This window comes from Oncorhynchus gorbuscha, linkage group LG25, assembly GCF_021184085.1.
Source record: "Oncorhynchus gorbuscha isolate QuinsamMale2020 ecotype Even-year linkage group LG25, OgorEven_v1.0, whole genome shotgun sequence".
In the NCBI taxonomy this organism is placed as follows: domain Eukaryota; kingdom Metazoa; phylum Chordata; class Actinopteri; order Salmoniformes; family Salmonidae; genus Oncorhynchus; species Oncorhynchus gorbuscha.
In genome coordinates this window covers 36,345,469-36,367,983 of record NC_060197.1, presented here as the reverse complement: position 1 = coordinate 36,367,983, position 22,515 = coordinate 36,345,469, and the positions used below count along the sequence as shown (strand labels likewise).

Below are 22,515 nucleotides of genomic sequence, written 5' to 3'. Positions count from 1 at the left end.
AACACAATGTGCCATTGGAACACAGGAGTGATGTATGCCTACAGTATGTAGATATTCCATAAAAGATCTGCCGTTTCCAGCTACAATAGTTATTTACAACATTAACAATGTCTACACTGTATTTTTCCATCAATTTGATGTTATTTTAATGGACAAAAAATGTGATTTTCTTTAAAAAACAAGGACATTTCTAAATGACCCCAAACTTTTGAACGGCAGTGTATACAGTCATGGCCAAAAGTTTTGAGAATGACACAAATATTAAGTTTCACAAAGTCTGCTGCTCCAGTTTGTATGATGGAAATTTGCATATACTGCAAAATGTTATGAAGAGTGATCAGATGAATTGCAATTAATTGTGAAGTCCCTCTTTGCCATGCAAATGAACTGAATCCCCAAAAAACATTTCCACTGCATTTCAGCACTGCCACAAAAGGACCAGCTGACATCATGTCAGTGAATCTCTCGTTAACACAGGTGTGAGTGTTGAAGAGGACAAGGCTGGAGATCACTCTGTCATGCTGATTGAGTTTGAATAACAGACTAGAAGCTTTGCAAAAAAAGGGCTTCACAGGCAAGGATATTGTTGCCAGTAAGATTGCACCTAAATCAACTTCAAGGAGAGCGGTTCAATTGTTGTGAAGAAGGCTTCAGGGTGCCCAAGAAAGGCCAGCAAGCGCCAGGACCGTCTCCTAAAGTTGATTCAGCTGCGGGACCGGGGCACCACCAGTACAGAGCTTGCTCAGGAATGGCAGCAGGCAGGTGTGAGTGCATCTGCACGCACAGTGAGGCGAAGACTTTTGGAGGATGGCCTGGTGTCAAGAAGGGCAGCAAAGAAGCCACTTTTCTTCTTCAGTATTCCATAGTAACATCTGACAAAAATATCTAAAGACACTGAGGCAGCAGACTTTGTGAAAATTAATATTTGTGTCATTCTCAAAACGTTTGGCCACGACTGTAGCCATTGATTCTTGAATAATATAACTTAGAAATGCCTCGTGAGTTTAGTCCGTCTAACATACCCCCATCAGGTGGGGCTGTTTGAAATCCCAGGTTGCCCCTTTAATTTAATCCTTCAATATACGACTCCTTACCATACAGAAATCAAAATGACTAACGACAAGAGGCTTCCATTCTGGAATTATAAAGGTAGGCATGTTTATTGGGTGGAATTTGAACAACAACCAAACATGAAGGCAATCATAATACTGTAATGGTACATTTACAGATATGAAGATGGATCATATATTGTTCCCAATGAAAGCGTGGAATATATATATATATATATATGTTACCTTTATTTAACTAGGCAAGTCAGTTAAGAACAAATTCTTATTTACAATGACAGCCTAGGAACACTGGGTTAACTGCCTTGTTCAGGGGCAGAACGACAGATGTTTACCTTGTCAGCGCGGGGATTCAATCGAGCAACCTTCCGGTTACTGGCCCAACGCTCTAACCACTAGGCTACCTGCCGACTAGAATAATACAGTAAAATGTACTAGAGTTGCGAGGAGTTTCTCGTGTTCCTACAATTTGTGAATCCTATCTTCTCATCCAGCTGAAAGAGGTTAAGTTCCATATCCCCTGCCTTGCAGTACCTACAGTATCAGCAAACAAGGTCGCCAATCCCTAGATAAATTCCCAAACAGTAGGTTATTGTTCATCAACCTGAACTGGCAATTCATTTTCTTTTCATGTATACCCACTAAACACACACCAGGGTAATGTTAAATAATACAATATATATCACCAAAACAATTATTATACATTCTATCAGTTCTGGAGTGAATATCAATAGCTTTTTGCGGTTAAAGTCCCTTGTTTGTCAAGTATGTTCCTGTTTGAACAAACAGTGACTCAAGCTTGGAAAGTGCTGGTGAAGGTTGCTCAGCCTCAGAACTCACACGATTGTGGCCTTGTACATGTCAGTGTTGGAGTCTTGGATCCCTTCTGATTGGTCGGGGGCGTTGAGGGGCACCTGGGAGGTCTTCATCCGGCTTTGGCACTGCCGGAGCTCAGTGGCATACCCTTGGAAACTGAGGCTGAGCTCGGAGTCTTCTCCCCGGATGATGGTGACCTCCCTCACCTTATCTCTCTCCTCCCTCTCCTCCTCCCCCTCCTCTAGACACACTCCCTCCACATCCATCACCTCCTGTAGGGCAGGCTGAGAGCGGAGTGCTCCAAGATACGGCGCCCTCTTGTGGGAGCGGTCAAGAGCACATGCTCTTTTTCTTCTCTCTGTGTAAGGAAGGGAGAGATTGGAGAATTAGTAATAGAAGGATGTGCCATTGGAAGAATCTCAATTGCATTCTCCTAGAGTCCTCTCTCCTCACCTCCTCAAAAACCCATTGGGGGAGAAGGTCAGAGGGGCGGGACCTCTGGCTTTCCCAGCCAATGGGTTTTGAGAAGACGGCGAGGAGAGAGGACGCGAGGAGTATGCAATTGAGATTCTCCAACTATGTTCCAGCTGTAGTATTTGCCACAGTGGTCAACAAAGAGGATAAGTACCAATACTACACAGCCTTGAGGCCTCAAATCTGCCATAAATTGGTGAATATAATTGCTAATCAGTGTTGGGGAGCAGTAAACTACATGTAGTTCAACTAGTAATTGAACTACAATTTCCAGTAGCTTGGTGGTAGTTGAACTAAATTCCAATCTTAGTAGTGTTTTCAGTAGTTAACAACTTTCTAGGCATGTAGCGGTTTAACTAACTACTGAACTAAACACTACTAAGAAAATAATACATAAGTGATACATAGACAACAATAATACATTGTCACTTGAAACAAATAGTGTTGAAGTTTAATAGGCTAAATTGCATTCTGTTAACATATGAGCCCAAAGTAAACTGTTCTTGCAGTTTGTAAGATGACAATTCAGATGACAATTTTTCACAAAGTAGTTTGGATGTATTGGACTACTTTTTCAAAGTAACTTCATTGAAGTAAACTATGTTTTCATTAAGGGTAGCTTCCCCAAAACTGTTGCTAATGATTCACTGACGGTTAACTGCAGTGCATGTGGTATGACTTGTCTAACACCTCCCTTGTCTAATATACAAAGTATTTCAGAGGATCTGATCATCCATATTATAATCAGTGTAAAAAAGAGTCATAGGGCCACCAGTGCATTTCCACTGAGCAAACACTGTTTGAGTCAACTTTGTTTAAATGAAATAACATTGAACCAATGTGGAATAGATGCTGAATTGACATCTGTCCCCAGTGGGTTGTCTTGACATACGCCCTTTTTTGATGGTAGAGAACAAAAAGAGTGAACAGCGGAACCAAGGGGGAGGGGAGAAAATCCAGACACAACCTTTTAAGAAACCCTCCGGAAGAGCTTTTTCCGTCTCCATTATGATGGAGCTCTGACCCTTGAAATGCAGTATGTCCATTGAGCTGATCTCAGAGCAGTGACCCGTAGGTGACAAAGCATCAGGCTCAGAGTATTTTGGCTTGATGGCTTCTGGTCCAGGACCAGTTGTGCCCTATGATTTAACAACATGAAACCATCTCAACCATAACAAGGGCTATGCATGCTTTTCAGCTTGTCTGCTTAGCTTCAAAAGAACAAACTGACACTGTTTAACTTATTGGTTATTCATTAGGTCCACTGTGTACCGTGCTAAACTACTATGGTCTAGACGTGTTGGATGTCAACCAAACGTGGCACTTGTGCAAAAACTGAGTAGTGTTGCATTGATATGAGTGTTGCATTGATATGAGTGTTGCATTGATATTGATACACTGTCAAACAGAGGTACATAATACAGAACTTTATCAAAGGTGCATTTTTAGATCCAGATTGAAGTCTGTAGTCAGAATGGAGCTGTGTCACTATGGCCATGGTACATTTCAGTGAGTTTGTTTTGCTGTTTTTATCTTGACAAGTGATGACAAGAGTGACTATCACAGATGGAGAAAGAATATATGCACTGAAGCCAGTGTACGTAATGAGACATCACATTAGAACAATTGGTTCTAGAGCGCGCTGACTCATTCAGTTACGCTGTAACACTTCTCTATGATCCTGAGAGAGTGTGAGTCGAGTCCAAAGCTACAGATGTAGGATCTGAATTTGATCACTCTTTTGTTGCTGAGAATGTTCCTACAAAGTAGGAAGTGAGGGTTCAAGAGCGAGAAGATAGTTGATTTATGAAACCAATCCAGTATTGAAACAAATGATGATGCTACATCTGTAACTGTGTTATTACAGTTCCAATGAGTAATACTTCTCCTCATCCTTCCTGTGGCCCTTAAACAAGAGGTCTAGGTGACTCCAACACATACACCCTCTGAGCTCCTACGCCTCTGATTCACAGAATAGATGCAGTATTATAAACCTCCGCGTCGTTCCCATTCTCACAGCTGAACACACACAGCAACCTCTTTGCCAAGCTTGGGCCTACTTAAAAAGTTGATGTGCTCAAAATTGTCTCATGAAGCTACTTCATATAATAGTCGACATCAAATTATTACAATGAGAATTATAAGTAAGTATATTGAGCGATTGAAGTGGTTTGGAATAAACGTCTAGCTCTAATTAAGGAGTTGAGCTAAGAGGTGTAATTCTTGTCTTAGCACTGCTCTTAACATGAGCCTGCTGGCTGTCTGTCAGGTGTCTTCTGTCAATGTCCTAGGGCACCACACTAGCCCAGACAGACCAGCTCTCCCCAGGGCCAGTTTGGAACAGAACCAGCCGCACAGCTCAGACTGGCTGAGATCAGCCCCAAGGCCCCCTGGTTACTGCCAGATTGATGATAAGACAGACTGAGGGTCAGCCGTATCCAGCTTTCAGGTGTGTCAGCCAGACTGCTTCCCAATGTTCCCTACATAGTGGAATACTTTTGACCAGGGCACTATATGGAGAATAGGTTGCCATTCAGGACGCAGCCAGTGAAATCTAAAATCTAAAGCGAGATGATGAAAGCCACCACGTCCCTCAGGCACACAATCCTCACAGGGTTTCGGCGGTATTACGATTGTCACCTTTTCATTTTGTTGTTATGGTGCAGTGGGATGAACGCTAAGCCCTGTGCCTAAGTGGTTGATTGCATTTGAAAGTATAAAAGCTGTTCTAAATTCTGGATATGGGCAATGACAAATAAGTCCCATTTATACAACATTTTTATGATAGAGGCCAATGATGTCACAAAGTCTTAGAATCAGGACCAATCACTATACAAATCAAAATGTTTTTGTCATATGCTTCGTAAACAACAGGTGTAGACTAACAGTGAAATGCTTACTTATGGGTCCTTTAAAAAAATGCACTTGCCATGATAAATACAGTAAAAATATGATAACCAAACCACGGTGTCAAATGTTATGCATTGGTTCTTTACTATGACTAGAAAACTGAACAGGTTTGAGCTCATCCTCGAACACCCAAGTATGGTAGATGAGGTTATTGCCTTAAATGGTGGTGTAGGAACAGTTATACTATATACTGTTGCCCTCTAGTGGCCAAAATAATTAATTAAACAAATAATGACCAATACATGTTTATCTGACCAGCTGCACAACCATCATTTGATTTGACATGGAAAGGAAACGCATAATTAAGATATCTATCAGATTATACAGTATATTTCAGTTATTATAACAGTAAATGTATCTCAACAGAACACACTCATGAGGTCAAATTGATTGATATTTCAAATGTTAGGTGGGAGTGACCCTAGCAGACCTGTGTTTGATTTTTCAACATAAGTTTGCATTAATGCTGTAGTTAGGGATTGAATTGGGATATCCTATAGGAGCTGACCCCATAATCTCTCTGTCTGAGTGCCAGTCTGTTGATGCTATCATGCTAACTCCCTGTCACACTCATTGTCATGCAAGCGTGTTTGGCTGGACAATGACAGGAATGGACTTGGCAAGAGCACAAACTTATAGGGGGAGACAACAGATCTGGGATCAGGTTATAGGAGGAGACCACAGATCTGGGACCAGGTTATAGGAGGAGATGACAGATCTGGGACCAGTCTACCCAAAACCACCCTTATTGTCATTAGTTACATTTGTGAAAACCCTTCCGTTTACAAAGACAAATATTAGGGCCTACCTGTAGTCGGTAACAGCTGGAAGAGGTTGCTTTAACTGGGACATATGTTTGAGTTACAGCTGGGGTTTCTGTGTTTGTATGAGAACATCACTAGCTTTTTCATCCTATTTTTTTAAAACCTTTATTTAACTAGGCAAGTCAGTTAAGAACAAATGGTTATTTACAATGACGGACTACCCAGGCCAAACCCAGGCAAAGCTGGGCTAATTGTGCGCCGCCCTATGGGACCCCCAATCACGGCCAGATGTGATGCAGCCTGGATACGAACCAGGTACTAACCGATATTAATATTTGTGTACCTGGTTCTTGCACTGAGATGCAGTATCTTAGACCACTGTGCCACTCGGGAGCCCAAAACTTGAACAGATATTCGTTCATTAACATCTAAGCCAAAGTGGAGGTGAACTCCATTCCACTCTTATACGTAAACCCCAGTGAACATAAACCCTTGGCTCCTAGTTAGATGAATCCTTTGGTTTGTAATATATGGTGTCTGTTAACCTGCGGAAAACACTTTCTCCAGCAGAGAATGGTAGTCTTGACAGTAGCCATAACATAAACTAACAGAGGAATGATTTCATTTCTACTCATCCCACTGATTATTAAGAAGACAGTAGTTTGATTGACTGTAGTCAATCAGTAGTTCGATTGTGTGAGATGATTGCATTTATATGTAAAGTAATGATACAACATCTAATTATTTGAGTTTACTCAGAAATGTGCCTGATGCACTGCATACAATTATTTCCCTCTGATGATGTGTCAATTTGTCTTCAAAGGAAATTCATTCCAGGCCATCATAATGTGACAGAAAGATGTTACCTTTCAGATGTACTGTCACTAATTGTGTGCATGCCACGTTCCTCCATGCAGACAGATGCGTACTGGCTGTCATGCATACAGATGCATGCTGGCTGTCGTGCATACAGATGCATACTGGCTGTTGTGCATACAGATGCATACTGGCTGTCGTGCAAGCAAGAGCATTCTGCAAGGCACAGGTAAAGAACAGAACATAAATACTGCATGTTTAATAAAGAATAAAAATTATACGCATTTACATGCAGGGACTTTCTGTTTAGCTTGGAGCGGGCAGTGAGTGAGAGTGAGAGCGAGAGAAAATGACAGAGACAGAACAACCCCCCCCACACACAAAAATAGCAACAGTTTCTCTCTGTAGCAGCACAGTCAACTGATGCAAGGCGGACCTGTTACCATGGTTCCCAATGTGGCAGAATCAGGCTGATGCACTTAGTAACCAGAAAAGACGAGCAGAGAGAGACTCTGTGAGTCTTATTCTACCCACTCGTATCATCCTGTGTACACATCTCACCTTACAGATATCTATTGACAGAGCCATTTAGAAAAGGTCAGGGCTAGACACGTCGTGTCCTCCGGAGTGACGGACTTTGAAGTGTGCCACCCTTTGAGCTGCTGGGATGGGTTAAACTTAATTTATTTTCATTCAAATACTTCAATGTTTTGATCGAGCCTGCCTGGAGTGCTAGATGGATGCACTTCAGAAGACTATTCCATTGTTTTGCACTTTGGGGACTATTCCAATGGTTCCATTGCGTCAGACAAGTTTCATCAAGCACATGCTTAAGTATTTGAAACAAAATTAATTCTATTTGAACCCAGGTCAGATGCTGAAAACACTTTTTTGCTTTATATCCTCTGCCATATCATGTTTCAAGAGATTCCTGTCTAACAGAACACAGAGGGTGTTATTTAATGGAAGCCTCTCTAACATAAACCAGGTATAGTTTGGCATACCTCAAGGTAGCCATCTTGGCCCCTTACTTTTTTCAATTTTTACTAATGACCTACCACTAGCATTAAGTAAAGCCTGTGTGTTTATGTACGCTGATGACTCAACATTATATACGTCAGCTACCACAGCAAGTGAAATCACTGCAACACTTAACAAAGAGCTGCAGTCAGTTTTAGAATGGGTGGCTAGTAATAAGATAGATATATATAAAAACGAAAATAATTTTATTTGGGACAAAAAATGTGCTAATCTCTAAACCTCATCTAAATCTTGTAATTATAAAGTGGCAATTGAGCAAGTTTAGGAGACTGCTGGGTATAACGCTTGATTGTAAACTGACATGGTAAAAACATATAAGTCAAAACATATAGGTCAAAACATATAGGTCAAAACATATAGGTTGTTGCTCTGCTTTCTTGACATCATAATCCACAAAACACACCTGGACTACTGCCCAGTTATGTGGTCAAGTGACACAAAGAAGTGCATAGGCAAATTACAGTTGGCCCAGAGCAGAGCAGCATGGCTGGCCCTTAAATGTACACTGAGGGCTAATATCAATAACATGCATGTCAATCTCTCCTGGCTCAAAGTAGAAGAGGGATTGACTGCATCACTACTTGTCTTTGTGAGAGGTATTGACACGTTGAAATCACCGAACTGTCTATTCAAACCGCTAACACACAACTCAGACACCCATACATACAGCACAAGGCATACCACCAGGGTTCTCTTCACAGTCCCCATGTCCAGAACATACTCTGGGAAAGTGCACAGTACTACGTAGAGGCGTGACTACATGCCTCTACGTAGTAATTCAAGTGAGCAGTTCAATTTTTGGGGGATAAAACCTCACCTCAAAACACGGACAGTAAAGAGATACACACACACACACACACACACACACACACACACACACACACACACACACACACACACACACACACACACACACACACACACACACACACACACACACACACACACACACACACACACACACACACACACACACACACATTGTAATATTGCTGTACTGTAGTATTGTACATTTGTAATTAGACAGTAATGATGTCCTGTATGATGTATTGTTTTATTTATGACGTAGGCTGTTGTTTTGTTTTAATATAATTGTTTAAATCCTGTTTGAACCCAGGAAGAGTTGCTGCTGCCTTGGAAACAGCTAATGGGATCCTAATACATACTAAATAGATGAGCTGAGACATGTAAACACCTTATGTAATTCTAGCTGTCTTGCTTCTTGACAGATTTTTTTAGCTGTACAGTTCTTCAACCAGCACAGCTGGATAAGGCTCACGTTTAAATTGGGATTTCAAAGTGTGTTGTTATTTATCTAATAGGTGTTTGAACACCAGTGAGACACCTAGACTATGGTAAAATCACACAGATAAACTGGCTAACACTGACTCTGCGTCATGGCAAACTACCAGTTGCAGATAATAATGCTGGTGATTGTGATCGACTCCCATCACTGCTCAATCTGTTTTGACAGACTAACCCACCCCAATAGAGATAGACATTAGATAGTGAATGATAACAGGCAAAACTAGATTCATTTGGGACTGTTGTGGTAGCGTGCATTCAATCAGAGCATGCAAAATAATTGGAAACTCTAAAACTGCAATTATCAGGAGTTAGTTAACTGCATTCACCAACTTCTCTGGCTCACCACAACTATCAACCTCACTTAAAGGTCCTACTGTATATAGTGGAGAATGAGAAACTGACCAGTGGGTAGTGGGTATGGGAAATGAAAATCCAGGAGTGATACAGATATACACGGCTCATACTAAAAGCATTATACATTAGATGAGGTACATTACAGTAAATGCATTTTTTCCCTCAGAAATCCTGGTTGGAAGATTCCTGGAATCAAGAGGAAATAATCTTCCAACCAGGAGTTCTGGAAAACCTGGGCATTTTGGGAAAGTTACAGAAATGTTGCAATCCCTTAGAAAGACAAAACAATCAGAATTACACACAAACACAACACCGAATGACCCTCTCACACAGACAAAACAATCAGAATTACACACAAATACAACACCGAATGACCCTCTCACACAGACATAACAATCAGAATTACACACAAACACAACACCGAATGACCCTCTCACACAGACATAACAATCAGAATTACACACAAACACAACACCGAATGTCCCCCTCACACAGACAAAACAAATTAGAATTACACACAAACACAACACCGAATGACCCCCTCACACAGACAAAACAAATTAGAATTACACACAAACACAACACCGAATGACCCTCTCACACAGACATAACAATCAGAATTACACACAAACACAACACCGAATGACCCCCTCACACAGACAAAACAAATTAGAATTACACACAAACACAACACCGAATGACCCCCTCACACAGACAAAATAATCAGAATTAAACACGAACACAACCAAAAAATGTGAATTACCCAGACACAGACGACACAACCTTCTCAGAAGAGCACAGACAAAGTAGCTAGCATGCAAGAACAGGACAGGGAGAAGGAGGTGGAAGACAAACTAAATGAAAGAGATATAGGTCGTGTTGGGGAAAGTTGGTGAAGGGGAGACATGGAGTGGTAACTGAATTTGAGATTACAAACTTGTAAAAAGACAGACGATGTGATTCCAGGTCTAACATTTATTAGATCTAATCAAACACAGATACAGAATTAATTTTCATGATTATCTACAACAGGCATCCACAGAGGGAGAGGATGGTTCCAGACAGAGTGTGACATGCAATTCAACAATGATACCGTTCATGTTAAACTACCTCTATCATCACTGTCTATAATTATCACCATTTTGTGAAGAAAAAAAAACAATTTTAGTTTTCTTTCTCTATATATTTAATTGAATTTTAAAACCAGAGTGAAATACTTATTGGCATTGTTGAATTGCATTGCATTAGAGGATGGGATGGAAAAAAATACAGCTTTTCAAATAAAATAATTCAATACAAATAATACAATGTACAGGTATATGATCATCTGCTCAAATAACAATTTCATAACTCTTTGGTTACGTTTTATCTTGTCAGTAGCTGTGTACTGGGCAGAGAACTACACACCAATTATAAACTCACAATGCAAGCATAGAGCTTTTATGGATTGACATGAATGCTGGCTGTGACTCATGGCAATCTTTCAGGTTTTCTATTACAATCAATCAAACCAAACAATTCACACCTGCATGGTAATTGTAGCTTGCTACAATTGGTTGCTGTCAAATTATAGTAGGACTATTTTTCATGGATTGTAATGAAAATGGTCATTTTGACCATTAAAGCATTATGAATGTATAATGAGAGTTTATTCACCTTGGTCAAATCTGTATCCTCATATATATATATATATATATATATATATATATCATATACTCATATACTCTGTGGTACAACAATACGAAACTTTCTATGGTTGACTATCACCTCAAATCTCAGTTAGGTTGTAAACCCCATCAGTTCAGTGGTATGCGAATGTAAATGTCATTCATTTCTAAATATATACATCACTATTTACAATTGAACTCAACTTACTATTGAAAGTGACCACAAACAATGCTATCTATGTTCATTAGAAAGGATTCAAAGGAGTCAAAATGATTGGGGTACAACTGAGAGAGCAGTTGTACATAAAGTGCATTGAAGTCAGTATAAAATGAGTTGTCATTGGAAATCAGGTCACCTTCAGACATACACGATCACACACTCTCCATTTCTCACACATAGACAAAGACATACACACACACACACATCAACACGCTAATGCATAGTCACAATGTGGAAATACCTGAGCTGGACTGGCCATTCCCACATCCATCCTGGGAGGTTTGGGCACAGGGCGCAGGAGGGGTGAAGTTAGCCTCGGGCAGGCTGCCCTCGTAGGACAGCGGCACCGGCGAGGGGGGCAGAAGGGTGCTGTTGGGGCTGTTGATGTCCCCCTCTCCCACCAGGGTCAGGTCAGCATGGGTGTCTTCCTCCAGCGTTCTGAGGCCCGGGCCTCTAGCCTCCAAGAGGCGGGGGATGGGGGAGAGGGTGGCTCCGAAGGTGGGTATGGGGTGGCGAGCTGGGGGCAGTGCCCTGCGCCCCGCAGCGGAGTGGGAGTGTCCATTGGCGCTGCTGAGGGAGGAGTCCAGGCTCTCGGAGCGCAGGCTGGCGTTGAGGGGACCGCGGGCGGGGGTGCTGCCCACCCCGTTCACCCTGCCTGCTCCCTGGCCCTGTTTGATGGAGGTGGGGGTGGAGCAAGTCGCTTCTAGGGAGGCAGTGGAGGGGGAGCAGGTGGTTAACCGCAGGAAGTCAGGTAACTCCAGGTCCTCTTTGTTCAGGAGGCCTCTCTGGGCATTTCTCCGGCTGCTCTGTGCCCGGCTCAGGAGCTCGAAGAATTCTAAAGAGAGAGAAAGTTACTTCCTCTTCCTAAAACCCTCCCCAAGAACAAGGAAACAGGTCAGATAAAAAGAGGATTAGTTAGTTTAATGTGTACGGTACACAGCCCCACGCTGCACTGAGAGATAACTGTGAAGGTTGAAGGCTCCTTTTAATGCTGCCAAAGAGGTGGTGTTGGTGACGCAGCGAAGCAAAGCTCAGAGAAGCCACCACAGGGTAGAAAGAGAGGGGGATGATTTACCTTCAGCTTCATCTATATTAATCTTTTTCGGTTTTCTCTTTTCCGTAGGGAGCGACGGGTCTTGTCCGCTTGCCTTTCCTGATGACCTGTCATCTCCCTGCAGACGCAACAACAACAACGCACTCCATTAAGGGGGAGGGAGGAAGCTGTGCATGCCCTTTACTAACACCACTACGACATATCCCGGACAGATTTACTTACACTGTGAGTGTTTAAGTGTTTGCACCTGTTGCCCTGTTATTTTCAGAAGTAAAGAAAAAAATAAACATAAAACACAGGCCCGTTGTTCCTTTTATGCGTGTTGTTTATTTGATGCACGTTGTTTCGTTGGAGCTTAGTAAATCAGGTTAATGTAATATCCCTAGGGGACAAGGTCAGATTTCAACTATAAAGGCGATCTGGAGGCTGAACTACAAAGCAGGGGGTCAGTCAGTGTTCAAGTCAGCTGCAGCCAGCATTCAAGCAAGGAAACCACTTGGAACAAAGTAGAGTAGAGCACTTGAGCAATTATTATGTGACGTTAAATTGTTAAGAAGCAGCATAGCAGGGGAGCCGGAGACAGAACATTTAGAAGTTTAAGGATACGTGAGAAAAGTGAAGACAGGGATAAAATAAGGAAGTCTCCTTACTGTTGCTGAAAGACTCCTGCTGGTCAAAGATGGCAGATGGGCTTTCAAGGAGGCTGACTTGGACTTGGAATCTATAGATAGAGAAAAACAATATGGAGGTGAATCTGAGCCAACGAGCCATCCCATGCATCCTCCATAACTCTGATATATTTGCTTATCATTAGAAGTAAGTGGGACAACAAAACAGGACATAGATTACAAGAGCGGTTTGAATTCCTGGAAACAGATGGGCTGAAGTGCAAGGTCAATATTGGAAAATTGTCGCCACTGGATTTTCCAGTCACTATCTTAGGGTGATTGGGGGTTTGTGTATGCCAGTGAGTCTCTATTAGCCTGGTCCCGGATCTGTTTGTGCCGTCTTGATAACTCCTATAGACAGTAACCATAGGTGTTGGTCTAATCGGTGTCAGTGTGCAAGCTTAGCATGTAGCGCTGCCTCCCTGAACCTACCTCTGACTGGGCTTGAACCAGACTACCCGTGCAAACCGTCTGAGCTATACAACAGGTACCAATTGGATAGCTCCAACAGTGACATTTCAAGCTAGCTGTGGAGTGAGCTTGTGGTACGTTCTTAGCTTGGTTACACTAGCAAGACAAACAGATCTGGGACCATGCAAGGTCACTGTAGGAGTGAGTGGAAACAGTGACCATCTTCAGGGTTGGTTGACCTTGTCTGTTGTCTTAGCGTGTGTTTTGGAGTTTGGTGCGGTGGCGGTTTTACCTTTCCCTGAAGCAGAGGGATCCGCTCTTTCCAGCACTATGCGCAGGCCGTCGAGGCTGGATATTGGCGCCCCTAGGTCTAAAGGCTCCGTTTCTCCACTCTGTCAAAATACACAGCATTTTAGCAAGTTATCTTGCTAGCATTATTAGCATGTTCCCATCCATTTCAACAGATTAGGATGATGCCATATGAGCATGTCATTCAAACATGTAGCGTATCATCTCAACTTCTGTGTACTATCATTAACCATGTAAGACATGGAAGCCCTCGCTCTATTTAGAATGTGGCTTTAGCTTCCTGTATAATACTGGGGTAAATGCTTGGAAACACACCACAGGACAAAAATAAACCAGCTAACTGGCAAGGATTTGGGTGAACGGGAGGAGTCTTTCTACCCCCTTCCTCCCTCATGTTTCAGGAGTGTAGTCATTCATAATTATAGCCCTCTCTCTGCAAAATCTGAGGCTGGTTGAGTCAGAATGAGCTAACCACCCAGTAACATTTGAAGAGCATGAGGTTCCTTCCCCCTTACAAGCCAATGACACTCCACCCAGTGTCACTGTCATGCTCTACAGAAGAGATGGGATGGGTTAGATACACAGCTGCAAACAGAAAACCTTGAAGCGACCCAGCCAGACTTACTATTTTGGCCACCAGATCGTTGAGGTGGAGGCCATACTTCGCCACGACAGGGCGCAGGACCTCGGTGACGGGTTTGGTGGGTTTGGCCTTCAAGCCTACGGACCGGTTAATGGGTACCAGGTCTAGCCTAAAAATAGAGGGAAAATAAATATACAGATACTTTCTCTTACCCAATCACATGATTTCTTTAAGATTCTCTTGGGAGAATGGAGGTGTGAAGTGTTATTTCAAATTTTACATTGGTAAATAAGAAGGGTGGAATGTGAGAGAGAGCAAGAGAGATATATATAGAGACATAATAATATAGAGATACACTATATGTGGGGACACCTGCTCATCGAACATCTCATTCCAAAATCATGGGCACTTATATGGAGTTTGTCCCCCTTTGTTGCTATAACAGCCTCCACTCTTCTGGGAAGGCTTTCACTAGATGTTGGAACATTGGTGCATTGGTGTTGGTGTTAATTGGTGAACATTGGTTTTCAATGGGTTTGAGGTCAGGTCTCTGTGCAGGCCAGTCAAGTTCTTCCACACCAATCTCGACAAACCATTTCTCTATGACCTCACTTTGTGCACATGGGCATTGTCATGCTGAAACGGGAAAGGGCCTTCCAAGTTGCCACCAAGTTGGAAGCACAGAATTGTCTATAATGTCATTGAATGCTGAATTGTTAAGATTTCCCTTCACTGGAATTAAGGGCCTTGCCCGAACCATGAAAAACAGCCCCAGACCATTATTCCTCTACCAAACATTACAGTTGGCACTATGCATTTGGGCAGGTAGCGTTCTCCTGGCATCTGCCAAACCCAGATTAATCCGTCGGACAGCCAGGTGGTGAAGCATGATTCATCACTCCAGAGAACGCATTTCCTCGCACTTCCAGTCCAATGGTAGCGAGCTTTACACCACTCCAGCCGATGCTTGGTATTGCGCAGTGTGATCTTAGGCTTGTGTGTGGCTGCTCGGCCATGGAAACCCATTTCATGAAGCTCCAGAGGAACAGTTTTTGTGCTGATGTTGCCTCCAGAGGCAGTTTGGAACTCGGCAGTGAGTGTTGCAAGCGAGGACTGACAATTTTTACGAGCTACGCACTTCAGCACTCTGCGGTCCCGTTCTGTGAGCTTGTGTGGCCTACCATTTCACGGCTGAGCTGCTGTTGCTCCTAGACATTTCCACTTCACAATAACAGCACTTACAGTTGACCGAGGCAGCTCTATCAGGGCAGAAATTGGACGAACTGACTTGTTGGAAAGGTGGCATCCTATGACGGTGCCACGTTGAAAGTCACTGAGCTCTTCCGTACGGGCAATTCTACTGCCAATGTTTGTCTATGGAGATTGCATAGCTGTGTGCTCGATTTTATACACATGTCAGCAACAGGTGTGGCTGAAATAGTCAAATCCACTCATTTGAAGGGTTGTCCACATACTTTTTTGCCATGTAGTTGTGACGGCCCTGAATTTTTCTGAACCGTCTCAGTGCAGCTCCTTCCAATAGGGCGCTTTCCCTTTAATTCCCAATTAAATAGCCAGTATCAGCTGCGCAAAAGTGGGGTTGTGATGGAGACGTGACTGAGGATGTGTTCAACCCTCAGTTCCCGAAGCTTCTCTATTCCGTTTGTTTTGTTGCCGTTAAACGTGTGTTTTGTAGCCTAAGAGAGTTTACCCAGGATCGGATCCACTCTTTGCGTCCCTGGACTACACCTCTCCGTTCTTCGTGGCCTTTCTCCGCGGGAGATCTATTGGCGGATTGGATTGTCTGACTGACCGACTGACTACCACCTTTTTGTATACGGTATTTCATTTGTTTTGATGTGATGTATACTGTGATTTATGTTGTTAGTTGTAGTTGAGGACTTATTAAGAGTGATACGCTTTAAAGTTCTGTGGTAAACTTATTGTTCTATTGATGGTATGATTAATACTGGGTTTATGCTACACGGAATGAACGGACAAACATTGCGTGACAGAAGTCACTTGAGTTCCCTGAACTCTACCGGGCAGGACTCTTTTTAGGCCCGAGGTACAGGACATTTCTGGAGGAACCAGAACTCATTATGATATTATTATATATGTGTGTAATCATTGTTGTTGCTAATACAACCCACGCAACAGAATATAATTGTTTTTGAAGTTCTTTTCAATGTTTTAAGGGTTTATGAAAAGTTTATTTCCATCCTGACTTTTACATACGTCCTTTGTATTGGTGTAGACTTGACGGACCAGATGGGACTCTTTCCCACCCAAACTAAAAGGAGAAACTAATGTTTTCTCTGGTAGGCACAACCTACCTGGCACCCCTATAAATAATAACCTCAAGTCAAAACCGTTACATAAAAAATGGCACCCCAGATGGGACAGCTCAACATTGAGAACTAACCAAAGCAAATATTTTGTGTGGAATTAAAACAATGGATTCACCCCAAGATAATGTGCTCATCCATGTCATACCTGTCAATGGGAATACACAGGGCCATTCTGACCATCAAGCTGACAATACAAATCATAATGTGAATGGAGATAATGGAGTTGATTTGGGCCAGAGCCCTGGGAATCTGAATGCTCGGCCTGAGCCACAGGCCACAGGAGGTCTAACCAGTTACTCACTTATTGACATGGATCTGTGTGGAAGTACTGAGCTAGTCCTCCCTCTGACACCCAACCTTCCTCCATTGTCTGGTTTATCTCCAGAGGTTGTAGTTTTACAACTTCAAGGTGACATCCTTGATATTCGTCGGACTCAACAACATCTCCAAACTCTTATCCACCATAATTTCAAATGTCTAAGGGAAGAGCAACAACAGAGTGCCATGGAATTCAGAAACTCAATGAACACTCTAACCCACATGCTGATAGAGCTCAGTGAGAGTGGAAGACGGGAAATTACTGGTGCCATGGACAGGCAGTTTGACTACCAACGAAACCAACTCACTGCCACTCTCCAATGGCGCCTGCAACATCACCACACTGAGGTCCTCAAGGATGTTAATTCTGTTTTTTCTCCCATGGTTAACACTGTAGGCCACTTGCAGAGAGAACTCTCTAATTGTGTTAAAATGTTGGATGACGTGTCTGTGGACATGGCCTCCATTAGGCACAACTCCTTACACAGAGTTTCTCTGGTGTCCACTTCTGTTCAGACCACTGAGGGCCAAGCTGGCACCTCTGAACAGCCAAGACAAGGCAATGCTACAGTCATCACTGTCGATGGACTGGTTCGCTTGGGACAGCAGTTTGAGAAGGACAGAGAATGCCAACAGCAATATGACCAGAGAAAGAAACAGACACCCAAACAGTTGCTCAAGACAGACCATCAACAACAGCCAGAGTCTCCAGCCAAGACCTCTCTCATGTTCTGTTGGAGATGTAGCCAAAAGGGACATTCTTCAGCTACATGTCCAAGACCGTATCAAGTAAACCCTTCCAGAAACCACAAATCACAACAGGCCAACACACCTAACTCTCTTCGCAGCAATGACCATCCTTCTCTGGGTGCTTTAACCAGAGCTGAAACCCCAAGAGTCACTGCCTACGCCCCCATCGACATCCCCATCCTTTCAGTTAATACCGCACCAATCAGAAGCTAAAAAGTTACATGATTGGGGTTCAAATGTGGCACTCTTCTCTGCCGTTGCTCCGGTACCACTAACCCTTGATAATTCTTCTGACGATCTCCTTTTACAGGCTGTGAGAAGAGCTCAGCTGGAACAGCCAGAGGAGTTACGGCTGTTGGAACAGCTGCAGAATAATGCTGATGTATGTACTTCAAAGCTAGGACGCACCGGGCTCCTGAAGCACAAAATATTCCTTACACAGGAAATGCCGATCAAGCAAAAGCCATATCGTTTGTCCCCAGCGAAGCTAATCATCCAAAAGGGACTCATAAATGATATGTTAGCACAAGATATAATAGAACGTTCCTCCTCTCACTGGGCTGCTCCTGTTGTCCTCATCCCAAAAAAGACTGGTGGTCTTAGATTTTGTGTGGACTATAGGAAGACCAACAATGTTTCTCAGACTGATGCATATCCTCTTCCTACCATCCATGAGATCCTGGAGTCATTGTCTGGCGCTGTTGTGTTCACTACCCTTGACCTCAATAGTGGTTATTGGCAGGTTGAGATGGACCAGGAAAGCAAGGACAAGACTGCGTTTGTCTGTGCCGAGGGCTTGTTTTCCTTTAAGGTGATGCCCTTTGGATTAAAGAATGCCCCTGCCACTTTCCAAAGACTCATGGAGATTGCATTAGGTGAGCTCAAAGGGAAGATCTGTTTCGTCTACCTGGACGATATAATTATCTACTCTCAGAACAGAGAAAGACACTTTCAAGATCTTCAAGCAGTGTTGGACAAGCTAAGAGAAGCTGGTCTGACCTTAAATATGAAGAAGAGCAACTTCTGCCAAACCTCCCTGAAGTTCCTTGGCCATATTGTGTCTTTCGACGGCATTCATGTGGATCCTGAAAAGACAAAGGCTGTACAAGACTTCCCTGTGCCAACCACACTCAAGGCCCTTCAACGGTTCCTTGGTATGGCTGGATGGTACCATCGGTTTGTGTCGAACTTCTCCCAGGTGGCAGAACCCCTCAACGCGTTGAAGCGAAAAGGAGCGAAATTCCAATGGACGGCAGAGTGCCAGACTTCCTTTGAAACCCTGAAACGACATCTCGTCACACCTCCCATTTTAGGTCATCCCAACTTTGATTGCCCTTTTGTTGTTTACACTGATGCAAGTGATGTTGGACTTGGTGCTGTCCTAGTCCAACAGACTGGACTTGGCACTGAAGAAGTGCTAGCGTTCGCCAGTCGGACATTGAATGGAGCAGAACGGAACTACTCTACAACAGAGCAAGAGTGCCTTGCAGTGGTCTGGGCTTTGGAAAAGTGGAGGTACTACTTGGAGGGAAGACACTTCACTGTGGTCACTGACCATTCCTCCCTTGTGTGGGTGTTCAAGACCAACAAACCAAGCACCAGACTCATAAGATGGGCTCTACGGTTGCAAGAGTTCACATTTGCAGTGGAATACAGGAAAGGAAAATACAACACTGTGCCAGATGCCTTGTCCAGAGCTCCTACTTGTGATAACGGTGGCCCTGATCTTACATGTGCTACTGTCCTGTCAAGCAGTCGAGACTCGCCCAAAACAGACTTTCCCATCTCTGATGAGGCAATATGGAAAGCTCAACAGGATGATCCAGAAGTACAGGCTTTGTACCAGACTATCCTGGAAGATGGAGAAAAGATGGTCAATCCTACCACAAAGCTGACCATCATTGAAGATAAAGTCTACCGAGTCGTACAACTACCTCACAGAACACTCTACCAAATGTACATACCGGACACTCTACGCCTACAACTGCTTCAACATTTCCATGAAGACCTATTAGCTGGTCATTTGGGCAGGTTCAAAACCTACAAGCGGTTGCAAGCGTTACTCTACTGGCCACATCTGAGCATGGATGTGAAGTCACACATCCGAAATTGTCAGGTTTGTCAAATGTACAAACCAGAAGGTAGAAAGCCTGCTGGCAAGTTGCAGCAAACGGTGGTTACCCGACCTTGGGAAATGTTAGGAGTGGATTTGATGGGTCCATTTCCTAGAAGCTCCAATCAGAATGTGTACATGCTTGTTTTTGTTGATTATTATTCAAAGTGGGTGGAACTCTTTTCCCTGCGTCAGGCCACAGCAAGGACCGTCTCTAACATCCTTACGAAAGAGATCCTGACTCGCTGGGGAGTGCCTGATTACATCCTGTCTGATCGAGGTTCCCAATTTGTCTCTGATCTCTTTGAGGAGACCTGCCAAAGATGGAACCTGAGACAGAAGTTGACCACGACCTATCACCCACAGACCAATCTCACTGAGAGAGTAAATCGAACCTTGAAGACAATGATTGCTTCCTATGTAGGGACGCAGCACAAACACTGGGACAAGCACCTTCACGAGTTTCGATTTGCCCTGAATTCTGCTGTGCAAGAGTCCACTGGAGTCACACCTGCAGAGCTGAACCTAAGTCATCCTCTCAGAGGACCCTTGGATATGGTGCTACAGCCCCAGCAGCTTACTCCAGACGCTGCTTGCTATGACCAGGTAGGCCATCTCCATGACTTGAGAGCTCTTGTCTCAAAGAACATGATCCAGGCTCGACTCAAGCAGAAGAGAAATTATGATAAGAACAGACGAGACATGCAGTTCCAGCTTCGTGATCGGGTGTGGCTTCGCTCTCATCCTTACTCGAAAGCTGAACAATTCTTCTCGGCCAAGCTCGCTCCTAAATGGCAAGGACCATATAGGATTGTGGAGCAGATGGGCCCTTTGAACTACCGAGTGGTGAAAGAGGACACAGGTGAAGATATGCGCATCGTCCATGTCTCACGCCTTAAGGCCTGTTACCCCTCGGCTGAGGAATTGGAGGCGATTGAGCGCCGCAAGGTCCTGGATATTTTTGTAGAGGAAAGCGATGAGGAGACCTTTCTCGGTTTCCCCGACCAAGATGTGCCTTCCAGGGCAATGGTCGGCTTTTTCCAGGGGAGGGGGTGTGTGACGGCCCTGAATTTTTCTGAACCGTCTCAGTGCAGCTCCTTCCAATAGGGCGCTTTCCCTTTAATTCCCAATTAAATAGCCAGTATCAGCTGCGCAAAAGTGGGGTTGTGATGGAGACGTGACTGAGGATGTGTTCAACCCTCAGTTCCCCCGAGCTTCTCTATTCCGTTTGTTTTGTTGCCGTTAAACGTGTGTTTTGTAGCCTAAGAGAGTTTACCCAGGATCGGATCCACTCTTTGCGTCCCTGGACTACACCTCTCCGTTCTTCGTGGCCTTTCTCCGCGGGAGATCTATTGGCGGATTGGATTGTCTGACTGACCGACTGACTACCACCTTTTTGTATACGGTATTTCATTTGTTTTGATGTGATGTATACTGTGATTTATGTTGTTAGTTGTAGTTGAGGACTTATTAAGAGTGATACGCTTTAAAGTTCTGTGGTAAACTTATTGTTCTATTGATGGTATGATTAATACTGGGTTTATGCTACACGGAATGAACGGACAAACATTGCGTGACAGAAGTCACTTGAGTTCCCTGAACTCTACCGGGCAGGACTCTTTTTAGGCCCGAGGTACAGGACATTTCTGGAGGAACCAGAACTCATTATGATATTATTATATATGTGTGTAATCATTGTTGTTGCTAATACAACCCACGCAACAGAATATAATTGTTTTTGAAGTTCTTTTCAATGTTTTAAGGGTTTATGAAAAGTTTATTTCCATCCTGACTTTTACATACGTCCTTTGTATTGGTGTAGACTTGACGGACCAGATGGGACTCTTTCCCACCCAAACTAAAAGGAGAAACTAATGTTTTCTCTGGTAGGCACAACCTACCTGGCACCCCTATAAATAATAACCTCAAGTCAAAACCGTTACATAGTGTATACAGTAGATGCATCTGCTATTACCTGAAAAGGGTGCGCTTTTCCATCCTGAGTTCCCGTGAGCTGAGGGTCATGCAATCTTGGTCCAGCACTAAAGGCTAAACAAAATGAAAACAACATGAAAAACTACTCATAAAGCTATGAAGCAATGCCTAACCAATATAATGATAATAATATATATGCCATTTAGCAGACGCTTTTATCCAAAACGCCATTAATCACGGCTCCATTTCTTCACTGCACGGAACCTTTTAAGTGCACGTGTCTCCGCACGGAACCTTTTCAGCGCAGAACCCAGCATGGAACACAGCTACAGTTTTTTGGGGCGTTTTTAGCTAAATCGCTGAAGACTGTGTGCCTCTAGCCCAAATCATGTATTACATTTAAAAAGAAAATGTTTTTACCTTTATTTTTCTAGGCAAGTCAGTTAAGAACAAATTCTTATTTTCAATGACGGCCTACCGGGAAACAGTGGTTAACTGCCTTGTTCAGGGGCAGAGTGGTAACGCGGATGCAAGCAGTTGCTCCCGACGCCACTTGGGTAGACCACCAAGAGGCTCTTGCTGCCAA

General features: G+C 43.4%; 1 protein-coding gene across 1 annotated transcript in view; it reads right to left on the bottom strand.

The window, feature by feature from the left end:
* Nucleotides 1–1,142: 1,142 nt before the first annotated feature.
* The window catches only part of LOC124013915 (regulator of G-protein signaling 12-like), an 85,582-nt gene continuing 64,209 nt past the window's right edge, over nt 1,143–22,515 (bottom strand). Inside the window, exons 12-18 of the mRNA XM_046328475.1 lie at nt 21,970–22,043; nt 14,505–14,631; nt 13,863–13,962; nt 13,142–13,212; nt 12,513–12,609; nt 11,679–12,272; nt 1,143–2,241 (exon numbers count right to left, since the gene is read on the bottom strand). Of these exons, the coding sequence (XP_046184431.1) occupies nt 1,904–2,241; nt 11,679–12,272; nt 12,513–12,609; nt 13,142–13,212; nt 13,863–13,962; nt 14,505–14,631; nt 21,970–22,043 (1,401 nt within the window). The 3' untranslated portion in view covers nt 1,143–1,903. The remainder of the gene's footprint in view (nt 2,242–11,678; nt 12,273–12,512; nt 12,610–13,141; nt 13,213–13,862; nt 13,963–14,504; nt 14,632–21,969; nt 22,044–22,515) is intronic.